Source organism: Solanum tuberosum, unplaced genomic scaffold, assembly GCF_000226075.1.
Source record: "Solanum tuberosum cultivar DM 1-3 516 R44 unplaced genomic scaffold, SolTub_3.0 scf00213, whole genome shotgun sequence".
Lineage (NCBI taxonomy): Eukaryota > Viridiplantae > Streptophyta > Magnoliopsida > Solanales > Solanaceae > Solanum > Solanum tuberosum.
In genome coordinates this window covers 235,898-249,382 of record NW_006239141.1, presented here as the reverse complement: position 1 = coordinate 249,382, position 13,485 = coordinate 235,898, and the positions used below count along the sequence as shown (strand labels likewise).

The 13,485-nt window shown below is 36.2% G+C and overlaps 1 protein-coding gene across 3 annotated transcripts; it reads right to left on the bottom strand.

The window, feature by feature from the left end:
• Nucleotides 1-2,297: 2,297 nt before the first annotated feature.
• On the bottom strand, nucleotides 2,298-11,664 carry LOC102594362 (zinc finger CCCH domain-containing protein 55). 3 transcript variants are annotated; one of them, XM_006356223.2, is made up of 5 exons: nucleotides 11,466-11,664; nucleotides 8,726-9,657; nucleotides 5,772-6,105; nucleotides 3,136-5,389; nucleotides 2,298-2,712 (listed from the first exon to the last, which is right to left on the bottom strand). In XM_006356223.2, exons 3-5 carry the CDS (start codon nucleotides 6,041-6,043, stop codon nucleotides 2,677-2,679), a joined length of 2,562 nt encoding a protein of 853 aa, XP_006356285.1. In that variant the 5' UTR covers nucleotides 6,044-6,105; nucleotides 8,726-9,657; nucleotides 11,466-11,664; the 3' UTR covers nucleotides 2,298-2,676. The 3 variants fall into 3 exon arrangements, with proteins under 3 accessions (XP_006356285.1, XP_006356284.1, XP_015168257.1); XM_006356222.2 differs by lacking the exon at nucleotides 8,726-9,657 and having other exon boundaries at nucleotides 11,466-11,663; XM_015312771.1 differs by lacking the exons at nucleotides 8,726-9,657; nucleotides 11,466-11,664 and adding an exon at nucleotides 10,574-10,594.
• Between the last annotated feature and the right edge of the window lie 1,821 nt (nucleotides 11,665-13,485).

Here is a 13,485-nt window from a genome sequence, read left to right as displayed (position 1 = left end):
ATTTAAGAGACCGGCAATGCATTAAGCCTTAAAAGCACAAGGAAAAGGACTCAAAACTTAATTTATCATTTGCGTGCATCTTTTAAAATGATAAGTATATGGTAAAGAATCTAAAAGCATAATTACATAAGTTCTTAATTAATGATTCCCAAAATCCATAAATAATAAATTTTGTGTTCTCGATCTGATTAAGCTACCAACAACTACTACGTTAATTACGTTGGTCAAATTATTCTAGAAAATATTAATTTTTAAAAAAAAAATGAGTCCTTTAAAAATCAGAAAAATAAACTCTCATATTAAAAGTAAGGAAAACAAGTTATATCCTACAATAATTCTCTTTAATTTTCCACCCTACGCCCTTATGATTATTGTATTTGTCTAGATTAAATATATATAAATATAATTTTACCTAATGTAATCCAAAAAATGAAAAAGCCATCTTGCTAAGAGCATTCATGCACTCAAGAAAAAAAAACAAAGGTGTTTTCAATTAGGACCACTTTTCAAAAGCTTATTATTATGATAATGGACATTAAGGCAAGATAATATCTACCATTTAGCATAACAGGTTACCACAACAAGGAGGTTTAATTTGTTCAGTTCGATGTTTGGTATTTGTATTAGGGTTCAACTAAATTTGAATTCGTATCGAAAAATCTTACATCGACAAAATTATCATAATCTTTTTTTTGATTATCCCTATTATCTTAAATTTTGAATTGAACTAATCCATTGATACAAATAAGTTATTTAGGCTCATGACGTTTTAGAGTCGATAAAAATAGTACTATGATTGAAATTTATTCGTGGCGGTCCCTAAAAATTACATCACAATTAAAAAATAAAATCTCCACAAAAGTATTAGAAGAGGTCACTATTAAAAAGTGGACATTCAATTCAATCGCGTGGTGCATAGCACTAAATTTTGTCAAAGAAAAATGGAGGATAATGTGGATTTTTTGTCAATTTAATCGTGTCATGTGAGTGGTGTTTTATGTGGTTAATTAATCTATAGAATGAGATTTTAAGAATATGCGCAGAAACTATTTAAAAATTTGAGTCGTGAATGTCTAATAGAAATGTTTTATCATGTGTTTAGGTGCTCAACTAGAAGCGTTTAACCATGAAATTTTTTCACTTTTTTCTAGAGTTGAACTCCGAAAAACATGTTTGGCCATAAAATTCTGAAATTCAACTCCAAAATTATCAAGAATTCGAAGAACAAAAAAGTGTTTTCACCTTTTTCACTTCAAATTACTCATAAAAGGTCAAAAATCACTTCAATTTGTATTTCTGGTCAAACAAATTTTTCACTTTGAAAACAAAAGGTCAAAAAGTACTTTTTTTTCAAATTTTACAACGAAACATAGTCAAACGTCCACTTAACAAGTTTTAAGAGATTGTCTATGTATCCGACCTTTAGACAAATTGCCTTTCACGTGTGTGGATGATCATACGATTTACCAGCTGGCCCACCTAGTACTATTTAACACCATGCGCAGTGCCCACTACAGTAATGCTTTCTTACATTATGTTCATTGCAATTTGCATGCTTCTGGAGGACACCTTTTTCTTCTTCTTTGTCCCTTTTTGGGCATGAAATTTAAGTAGAGTTGGACAAAAATGCAGGATCATGAGTTGGTTGGTTTACCATTGGTGTGATCTTATTATGCGTATAAATTTTTATAATATATATACATAATTCGAACTAAAAGTAACAACTTTAGTTGAATACGCAAAGACACCTTAAATCCATCTCCGATGAAGAAAGGAGGGATTTTTGATGTTGCTACGCTGCGGTAGAGACTTGCCTCGTGTTAGAAAAAGGACTGTTAATACAGCTACAAAATCTTTTGAACAGTTATGTCATATATCAAGGTTAATTAATGTAACTCTTTTTTTTGTGGCTAGTCCGTTATCCTTCTCCACTTAAAGATCAGACTTGGTTTACAACAAGATTCAAACTCGTGACATCCTTCTCCACTTAAACAACAGACTTGGTTTACAACAAGAATCAAACTCGTGACGTGTGTCTACCACACATCCCGCATTGCAGACCTTTGACACTGACCCACAGACCTGATGGCTACTTCAAGCTCAGTACTGAAAGAGAGGGATCAAAGTCCCTGGTCATAGCATCAACAATCAATAATAAAATTACAAGATGAATTTCACTAGATGGGGCAAATTCAAGACTGATAATTTTCTTTTTTTCAAGTAATTTATAAAGAAGGGAAAGAAAATGAACTGAAAACTCCAACTAGGAAAAGACTGGAACACACCAGAATATTGTATCAGACAAACAAAGGTACTCATTAATAAAATCATAAAGAAGTTAGAACTACAATCGACTCAACAAGAAAACGGACAAGCTAATAAGCAGGTAGACTGAGAAATCAGCACAACTAAGAAAGGAAACTACCATGTGATTGAATCTGTAAGAAGGGAAGGCCAATTACATATAATGCTCAAACATGGGTAAATCAGAAAATAAATGGTCGGAATAACATATAACGGCTTGCTAAACCAAATCTATCACACTAGTGAAAACTATGAGGATATGTGATTTCAGCAAACAAAGATATCTAACATAGCTAAACCTTCTAGTACATGTTGGAAAATCAAGTCCTTATTGAATTTGATTTGTCCAGAAGAGAAGGGGAGTACGGCATCTCAAGCTTCATTCTTCAGAAGTCGCTCCACATATGCCTGTCAAGAGAATATAAGTGAAAGTTAACATGTAATCAACATCTCAAAAAAAATGAAGGATGAACAAGCCTTGCAAAATGTCTATTGATCCCACACCTCCAGACGTACAATCAAAACTCAATAAACACATTATGCACACCCGTTCCCTTATGCACAGAGTTCAATGCTATGTGGCAACTTCAGTACTGCATATGCACACCCTTCCCCCCACTCTCCTGGGCTAGAGCAGAAGCAAGAAAAAGACAGAAACATACACATCCTATGGGTAACATAGATGTTCATTTGTGCACAATGACAAATCATATTTACAAAAAACAACATTGTAAGCCCAATGTGAGATAAAGTAGAATCTGGTAGTACAGATAGGAAGGTCTAATAAAACTTCATTTTTTGGAGGAATGAACGGTGTAATAGGCAACTCACCTGTACAAGTTTGGTAATTTTAGGCTTTGAATAGGACAGATATTGCTCTATCTTCTCTTGCGTCTTAGGGACTTGTTCTCCTTGAATTGCACCGGTCACCTTATCAACCACCTTCTTAACAACTGTTTTATGAACTTCTCTGCTCATCTTACCTTCTTTCCATATGGGTTTTAGGATCTCTTTAACAAACTCTATTAGAGCGTTTTTGAATAATCGCATCACCTTTTCATCTTTGTTACCGCTTCCCTCTTCAACCTTTCCATGCAGATCCATAGCTCCTGGATGATCATTTTCTTGCACATCCTTGGACTCCTCGGGAGCTAGTTTATCCTTTCCATCCACTTCAACTAATTTATTCTCCTGCTGCTTCACTTCATCAATTTGATCATTATTTCCAAGTTCAGGATCAACAGTAGAAGTTTGATTCATTTGGTCCATATGAACCTTATTACTATCTCTATCCAAATAGAACGAATTGTCAGGGGGCAACTTAAAGTTGCCAGATGTATTCAGCTCTAAGCCATCTGGGGGGTGGTAGTTATCTGGAACCCTCATCTCAGGATTGGTCTGACCATATAGAGCATGAACAAGTGAAGAAATGGGATTTGAAGGTAGCATTCCAGAAGGACCAGAGGGATTTAAGACACTTTGTAGTTGGGCTTCCCTCAGTCCTTCCTCAAATTTCTTTATCATAGATGCTGGAGAGGTTTCCATTTGATGTACTTGCTCACCAGTAACAGTACCGGAAAGATTTTGTGGGACTTTGAACTCCAGCATCTCTGGTGTGCCAGGTTCTTCTCTCTTATTGTGGCCAGCTGATGGGATAGGTAAGAACACATTCTGTTCTTGGTGTGTTCCATTCAGAACTGCAGAATGTTCAGAGCTCATACCAAAACCTGTTCCACTGAAGCTCTGCCCAGGCAAACGGACGTGATGAACACTATCTCTAGGATTCATAAATTCATTTACTGCATTAGAGCCAAGTGTTCTGGCAATGCTATCTTCTGTCAGTCCGTGTGGCTGTACAAAAGATCCAGCAGATCCATAAGGCTGAGTGGCAGTGGCAGATAGAATGATGCCTGGAGCTCCTTGATTTGAATTATGTCCAAGGACATGTGCTGAAGCTCTCTCCATATTTAGATTAGAAGCTTGGGAAGTGAAATGAATATCTTGAGCATTTGCAAAGTTTTGTGTAACAGAAGATTCTGAAATGTTCAAAGCATTAACATGACCAGCACTGCCCCTGTGAGGGGAAACACCTCTCTCTGTGTCAGAATTCATAAATTGTGGTTCTGTTCCCCAGGCTCTGTTCTCATTTTCGAAATTATGACCAGGTCTTTCAGTGGTCCTATCCGTAAGAACTGTGACAGCAGTATCTTTTCTCACAACACTTTCATCCCACCCACTAGCCTTTACAAGGTCCGAGGGCCTTGCTTCATTATCCCACTTTGGACCATCTAACCAGTTATTCTTGTCATCAAACCTATGGCCACCAATGTCATCTGAGGGCCTAATTTCATGATTTCTTGATGTGGCATCATGAGAGAATTTGCAATTATCCTTATAGCACTTCCCCGCTGCAAAGTACTCACAAAGTGATTTTCCGGTTCTGGTTGCTTGATTGTCCTGACCATGATCAAAGGATGTACTCCGAGTGCCTTTGTCATAGGTATCACCTGAGGCCCCATCATGAGAAAATCTGCATGATGCACCCCAGCGACAGTTGCCTTTCACAAAATTCCTGCAAGTAATTGTACCTCTACTCCGGTTTCTGTGCAGCTCATCCTCCAAATGATGCATGTCAGGAAGCCTGTCCCTTGATTGGTACCCAGGACCTTCACTATCATTATACCTTGAGACATGCCCACGCTCAGGTCGACTGCCCAATCTTTCTGATAAGTTGTCCTCTGAATGACCTCCATCCCTATGACTGGCAGCATCTGGATGAACGAACCTGCAATCACTGCCTCTCCTACAATTCCCCGCTGCAAAATTTCTGCATACCTGGGAAGATATATGAAGGCCAGTTCTTCTATCACCTGATGCATATGGATCACGTTTAGAACTGTGAGGAGGACTACGACTCCTATTCTGAACTCTCATACTACCCCTGTCCCGGCTCCTGCTCCTGCTCCTGCTCCTGCTTCTGCTCCTGGTCCTAAACCTGTCCCGTCCCCTGCTGCGACTCCTGCTCCTACCTTCTCCCCTTCCCCGGCTCCTGCTCCGGCTCCTGCTCCTGGCTCTACCGGGGTATCTATCAAATGAAAAACAAACAAACCACAATATATCAGTAGAAGAATGATCAACCATGTCTTCTAGCCCAATTCCCCCTTCCCCTTCCCCTCAACCCAAAGGGAAGATCAGGCAAAAGGGAGAGAGCACCAAAAGAATGATGGAAAATCAAATAAACATGTACACACTTTGGAGCAAGTAAAACTAAAATATAAAAGGTGAAGTAGTGCCGTCCCACCAGCCAGAGCTTCTTTCTTTGCAAATTGTGATACATGAAATGCATCAAAAACTCAAACCCAAGTAACAACCTTACTTGAGAGCTAATAGGTTTTACAACTAAGGGATCAATATATTTTGATAATCATGAGTACGATGCATCATTAAACTAAATATTGTAAACAGACCTGCGAGACTGGGCCCGACCATTATCTGGAGAGTGGCTATTGCTTCGCCTTCCCCGCCTTTCAAAAGCTGGAGACATGCTCTTGTAATGATAGTTTTCCTTCCTCGAATCTTCAGGTCCCGTAACATTGTCCCCAGACGACCAACCAGATCTACTTTTGGACTGCCATGAATTGTCGGCTTTTGGAGGTCCCCATTCCTCATATTTCGGACTATTTGGACTCTCTTCTTCAGCATCCCACAAAGACTTTCGCCTTTTTGCATTTTCACCCATAGTGGCCCTTGATAGCAAATATCAGCAATATTTAAGTTCTTTCATGAAGCATATTTGAAGACCTGAAAAGTATAGACATGATTTTACTATTTCAGTGAATCAAGCAGCCTCAAAGCAGTAACAAATAACTATCATGTGCCCTTTCTGGATTACTTTCATAGAAAATTGATTATCGTAATCCAAAAAATGGAAAAACAACAAAATAAAATATAAGTTCCGGAGAAGAGTGAATGTTTGACCACTAAACCCAAAACAAATATCCAGAATGTGTTGTAGAAATATGAAACTCAAGATGGATATGCAAGTAGCAAACATAGATGAGAAAGCAAGAGAAGATCCCATGAAACAGTTTGTCATGTGAATGTAAACTTCCAAATACACTTGTCAATAGGTGTGGTAATATGATGTGCTAAAGGGGACAATGCAGACTTAAAATCACAAAAAGAAAATTTGTCTCGTAAGAGCTATAATCTCCCTTTAAAAACAATAGAAAAAGAAGAAGAAAAATGTTGCATGAAGGCAATATCAATTAGTCAAAATTAACATGTTGTTACACATACATTGGATCTAGTGTTTGTCAGGTGCTTTTACTTTGGTTAGAGATCTTTATGCTGGTGTTACGAGTGTCAATGTACAGATCCTCTAGTTTATTTTTATATCGATTATTGAGTGCTACAATCAAATGGCCCTAATAGAACGTGATTAATATAGAGGATTCATACAACTGATATATCCTCTAGAGCTGGTATTAATCAATTGATTGATTTATTGGGAAAAACAAACATGTAGAGAGAGAGTAATGGAACGACACAGTCAGTCTGATGCAATAGCGACCTCTTGATTGATCTCTCAACCAAGACAAGTCTATGCTAAGAATCAGAAATTGCACTCAAGAGTAAGTAGATCATATTGATTTTTGAGTCTAGTTGCTAGAAGTATTAATTTTCTTTAATACTCAAGTTACCGTTCTCCAAAAAGAAGTGTTTCAACAAAACAACATGTTTTTTAAGCATGGATTCAGCAATACAATATTAGTATTATTTCCTATTGGTAGCTATGCAATAATCTTTCTATAACTAAGAAAAAACCCGAGAGCTAATGACAAACAGTTTGATACTTGGTGGATAATGAGCTTGCCCCTCTACTCCTCTCCACTTAAATATCAGGTGTTTTCCTGCAGCAGGACTTCAAACCCCTGAGGTGCCCCTAAAATGTCACGTGTTGCACTCTTACCACTAGACCCAAGCTCTAGAGACAGCAGCAATAGAATACTTGCTATACATACAAATACAAGGACCAAAATAAAGTACCTACATTTCTTTTATTCGATTGATATAAGAAAGTAAGATAATAAATGTTTCCCGAAGACCCCCTTCCAAATGAAAAGACAAGAGACACAATTAGGGACAGCAACACCAATTCCCAATAACTTCAAGAGAAGAAAGAATATCCAACAAAATTAGCTACACAAACTTGTGATCCAAGAATGGAACAAACAAAAGTAGCAACTACCGCCATTGATAGAATAAGAACCAGAACAAATATTCATGTTATAGCACTTAAAGATAACAACAACTCTATTCATATCTCCAAATCATTATAGTCAGGCACTTCTGACTGCTGGAAAGGTTCTTTATCCTAACTAAATTCACTGTGGTTACGCTTCCAGAGACTCGGAAACTTAATTTGCATCAAACCATGAGTACAAACCAATAGTCCAGCTTCACTTGGTTCTTCTACAAGTTCTGAACCAGACACAAAAATTTCCAATTTTCTATGAATTGAACGATGTATGGCCTTTTACAAAATGGAAGCAGCAAGTATTTTGAGCAGGATGAGGCATCAATGGAGTTGTCAATCCTCTAAATTTTGTTGACAGACTTCACACCACTGCTCGTCACAAACAACTTAACAACAACAACATACCTAGTGAAGTCCCACACAATGGGTTCTGGGGAAGGTAGTGTGTACGCATACCTTATCTCTACCTCAGAAGTGATGTAGAGAGGTTGTTTCTGATAGATCCCCGTCTCAAGACAAAGAGAGTCTAGGAAAACACATAATGGAAGTACAATGGAGTATGGACAATAGATAGTAACAAAAAATAACTAACATAACAGTACTATAACAAAATAATACTACAAACAAACTACACAACATAGTAGATAGTCACAGAAATCGAAGAGCAAGAAACTACAAGAGGAGTCCTACGACTACTAGTAAGGGCAACAAGACAACTTAGTGGCTAGAATACCATATGCAGCTGAATGGAACACTGGTGAGAGGTTATGTTGCATCCTAAGGACATTACTTAAAATGTCCATCTGATGTTGCCAGCTAATGCACGGCCATAGAAGATGCAACCATTTTGCGAGCCTAAATATAAAAATGTGATTCCAGCACTCATGTACGAAGACAATTTGACTAAAGAACTTCAATTGAACCTTGCATCATTCAATGGATATGCTTAAATAATTAATGGGCGCATTTGGCTTTTCAGTAGCAGCTGAAAATAAACTTTATTTAGGTCAATTATTGCACTTGATGAATCAAGTCATGACAGGTCTTCCTTTTTAATTCTCAACAAGAAAAGTCATGACAGGTCTAATAATTTTGCTTTCAATAATCTCCGATGCATACAATGAAAATATTCCCAAGTTATTCTTGGTAATAAAATCGTACCCAAATTTCTTTTGACCAATTCTCTAGTGTTGAATAATGGCCCCTTCTTCTTATACTCCTATTCTTCTCTCCTACCTCTTTTGTTATCCCAAGTCTCCAACTTCTACTAGCTTTGACTTTATACAGCATGCTACAGCTAGTCTGCTACTGCTACTTCTGATGGTGAACAACCATGGCATCACGTCGAAAGAAGCAGAACCAATTTAACCATCCAAATGTGCATCAGTGAAGCGCAAACATCTGATAATATCACTTAAGCCTCGCCTAATTAAGGATGATTAACAATAATATCAGTGAACCTTTTAAGACACAAACTATATTGGAAGTCTTCCATCAAATTCCATGAGGGAACTGAACTTGCCGATGCACCAATAAATACCCACCTAAAACTATTTACAAGGGTCTTTCAACTCCTTCAAATGCTCTTCTGTTTGTTCTTGTTTATATCATCCACATGAAACAAAGGAGCTAATTTCAACAATCTCATTCTCAGCCTCTTCCTTCTAAATATCCACCCTAGTAGTATCTCTCTAACTATTCTTGATGTCACCAATTCAATTTCAAACACCTTCCACACTATGCACCATAACATGTTTGCCTCGAACCATGTAGCAACAATTATTAACACTCTCTACCTGCAGTCCTACATATGAAACGCCAACTTTTATAAATCGTACTCCTCAAATTCTGCTGCGTAGATGGCTTTCCATGTAATTTTTCAAGTGAAGAAAGGTGAATTCCTTGAAGTTCTGGTAACACAATTGAAGTGTAAGGGAAATCTCCGTTCTCTTTCAAGTAATACGTTATAGAAAGACGTAATTGAGAAAAGATCATCTCTCGTGCTTCTCATTTGGGCTGTTATTATCGATAAGTGATGTTTTTTGCTTGTAGAATGATTCTATCACCTTGTTGAGCTCTTCCATCACCTAGCACTGCAAATTCCTTTCGAAATTCAGGTCCAAATAAATTTTAATCTCTATGTTGTTGGCATGCAAGACTAAGTACTACTGTTCGTAGGCAAGATATTTGATGACAAAGAGACAAGTTTTACAAACAAAAAAAAAGGGATATTGTTGCACCATTTTCAGAAGTTCACAATTTCTGGCCTTATTTCCAAAGTAAAGCCTATCTCTTTTTGGTACAGGAGGACCTCTCACTTTGCAATGTTCACTAGCTTAGTGCTTGACTAATTTTTTCTATCAATAAAATTTATTTACTGACCAAAAAAAATTATGGCTTTATTTTGCTACTTAAATCTGATATCTATGTCAAACCTGCCCACCCTTTCATTACGCTCCTTTGTAGAGTTGCTCTATAAGGCTGCATGATTGATCTCAATAATTCTCCGACATGATCCTCCTCTACAACACTTGTTACTCTTCAGAGAAACTTCAAATCCATTTTCCTAGTAAGATTCTATTATTTTTGACAAAGTTTTCCTAGTAAGATTCTATTATTACCCTCCAGCCCTTAGCTCCTTCCCACCATCTTCCCAGGGATGTTAATGTTATGTTCCCCAATTAGAAATATGGTACTTTTTTTACGTCCCCCTTGTATCCTATAGGCTATCTTTTGTAACTTTACTAGCCTTTGAGCAAGAGAAACAACTCACCAATACGGCAGTACCGCCAATAAGGGCATGTTATAGCTTAGAGTATTAAAATAGTGTTCTTAATCAATACTCCTTTCTCCTTTTTAATACTAGCCACACTTAATCTAGAAGTATATGATAAGAGTGGTAAACTCCTTGTATTAATGAATGAATTTAATGCTTCGGGCAAACAACTCAAGAACGATTGTTCATTGCTTCAGGCAAACAGTTTAGGAGCAATTGTCAAAGCTAATTACCCACATCCCGGTAATCAAGCTTCAGATCTAGTCTATACGCAGAATCCCCAGGATACTGTCCAGCAGATTAACTTGTCCAAGTCCCAACCACACTGCAAATTCGACCAACAACAAGCATAAATCAATCTTAAACTAGTTTGGGTCCGCTATATATATGTCCACTACACTATTTTAACCCATTTCCTAAAATTAAGATCCCTTGCCCTAAATATCATTTGTCCTCCCACTTGCTAACATGTCTAGAATAATTTAACATTCTTCAAACATCAATATGCGTAGAAAACAAAGTGAACTTTCACTTGCATAACAGAAATGAGGAATCAAAGTTTCCTCAACCGTTTCCAAGATTTGGACTAAAACAACTAACCCCACATACACAAGCTAACCCCTTTACAAGATTTGGACTAAAACAACTAACCCCCCACACATAAGCTAGCCCCTTCACAAGATTTGAACTAAAACAACTTAGTACTAACCCCACATACACAAGCTAACCCCTTTACAAGATTTGAACTAAAACAACTTAGTACTAACCCCTTTACAAGATTTGAACTATAACAACTAACCCCACATACACAAGCTAACCCCTTTACAAGATTTGAACTAAAACAGCTAACCCCACATACAAAAGCTAACCCCTTTACAAGATTTGAGCTAAAACAGCTAAATTCACATACACGAGCTCGAATCGCCCAAACCCACAAGCTAAAAGCAAAGAAAAAGACAAAAAAATGAGTCGCAGAAAGATACAAAATCTGTTGCCCTAATACGCTTTTTCATGTTAACCATAACAAACAAAACACAACAGAACAGATCAATTTCAAGAAAACAAAAACCCCTAATTTACAAACACGAAAAGAGCAAAAGGGAGTGAGGAGAAAAGGGTACTGACCTTTGACAACAAAGATGAAGATCGAGAAAATGGAGCTCTTTTTCCTTGTTCTGAAATCTTCTATAAAAAAAATACCTCAAGGGTGGAGAGTGAAAGAGAGCATGTGAGGGAATTGTCGAAGAAAAAGATTATTTGAAGAAGTCTCTCTAGGGCCTATTAAGTCTTCGCAGCCTCTCTACACACACGAACTACTGGGTCTGGCTGTAAGAGAGAGGTATCAGCTGAATGGTGGTCACTTTGGGGTTATTTTGGTCATTTTTCCATCTTACACAATCTACGTGCCCCTTAACTTCATGTCAACGAGCAACTATGACCTTTAACTTTAAGTGTGCACAAGTAGGCACTTAAACTTGTATAAAATTAAACAAATAGATGCATTTGTCCTACATGACACCCTACATGGCAATTTTGTGTCCTACGTGGCGTCCTACATGTATTATGTCATGTAGGACATATGTGTCTACTTGTTCAATTTTGTACAAGTTTAAGTGACTTGTACACCCTCAAAATTGGAGGACATAGTTATCCGCTGATGTTAAATTAAGGGTCATGTTTATTTATTATGTCATCTATAAATCTATCATGAAAATGATCTTGTATGTACTACATAACTTAGATTTCAATTAAGATTTATGCCCTCCAACTTTAGATGATACTATCTCCGTTCACTTTTAATTGTAATAATTTTCTTTTTTAGAGTCAAATTATTAAAAAAAAATTGACTAACATTTTACTATGTATTTTTTCAACATATTTATATGCAAAAATTGAAATTTATATTTTTGAAATTTATAGTACTTTTTGTATAGTTTTTGAATATCTAAATTTTTTATTTAAAATATTAAATTAATGTAATTTAATTTAACTTTGAAGATTAGTTAAATTGACTTTCAAAAAGCTCAACATAACAAATAAAAGTGACGGGGAAAGTATAAAATCAAATAATTAGATACATATGTCATACGTGGTAATTCGTGTGAGCCACCATGTAAGATATGTGCTTAATCAACTTTATACCAAGTGTTTGTCTTTGCACACTCGAAATTAAAGGATATTTTTGAGTTATTTAGGTTGTTAAAGGGTAGGAGTGGGCATGGTATGGTATATACCGAATTACCATAGCATATCAAATTTTCTGATACCGTGATTTCGGTATTATGATATTTTGTATGCTATATACATTTTAAATTTTATTTGATATTCAATACGGTATTCGATTGAAATATTGAATACCTTATTGAAGTATATAGTTACTTAAATAACATATATATTATTAAAATATTAATAACAAATATGCAACCTAGTATTAATATAAACTAAATATTTAGAAGTTAAAACTTTGACTATTCTATTATGACTGAAATGTAATTGATTAACAAAATGAGTTATTTGTACTTACTTTTGAATATATTTTTCGATATATGTAATGTGATTGTATGATACAATTGAGACCCTTTTTGAATTATCAAAGTCATAACACTATATTATATAAGTACATACTAGTCAAAGTTGAACAAACTATAATTACCGACTTATCATACCAAAACCGAACTTCAGACTACTAAACCATGCCGAATTAAATTGGTCCTTTTCCCATATTGCAAAGAAGAGAAGATGTTATTTAGTGAGAATATAATTATAATTTAACTTAAAATTATGATAATACACTACTTGTACGATATTATAAAGGGGATAAAATATGCTTGACATAACACAAATACTGCCAAGATAAATTCACCTTGTAGTTACTTAAGTCTTGAAGTTGAAAACCTTTAGATATCAAAAGTCGCTCTTTAATTCTTATACTCGATATCAACTCAAATACCCGACATAAAACGTATCGATCAAAGATGTATGATAAGAGTATTTCTTTTTAATAAGACTTCTTGAAACTCTCTCATATTTCCTTTTTCCTCAAGAAATTCAACCAAAATCCCATTCCTCCAAGATAACCCCACCCCATGTAGAAGCGAAGTTACATGGCGTGTGAGGATTCATCCGAACCTCCTTCGATGAAAAA

Bases quoted from the DNA above. Each gene is read 5' to 3' on its own strand.
- LOC102594362 (XM_006356223.2), bottom strand. From the start codon at position 6,043: ATGGGTGAAAATGCAAAAAGGCGAAAGTCTTTGTGGGATGCTGAAGAA. The intron at 5,390-5,771 runs GTCTGTTTACAA...TTCATTTGATAG, and splicing joins GGTCGGGCCCAGTCTCGCAG to ATACCCCGGTAGAGCCAGGA. The intron at 2,713-3,135 runs GTGAGTTGCCTA...TTCTCTTGACAG, and splicing joins AAATTACCAAACTTGTACAG to GCATATGTGGAGCGACTTCT.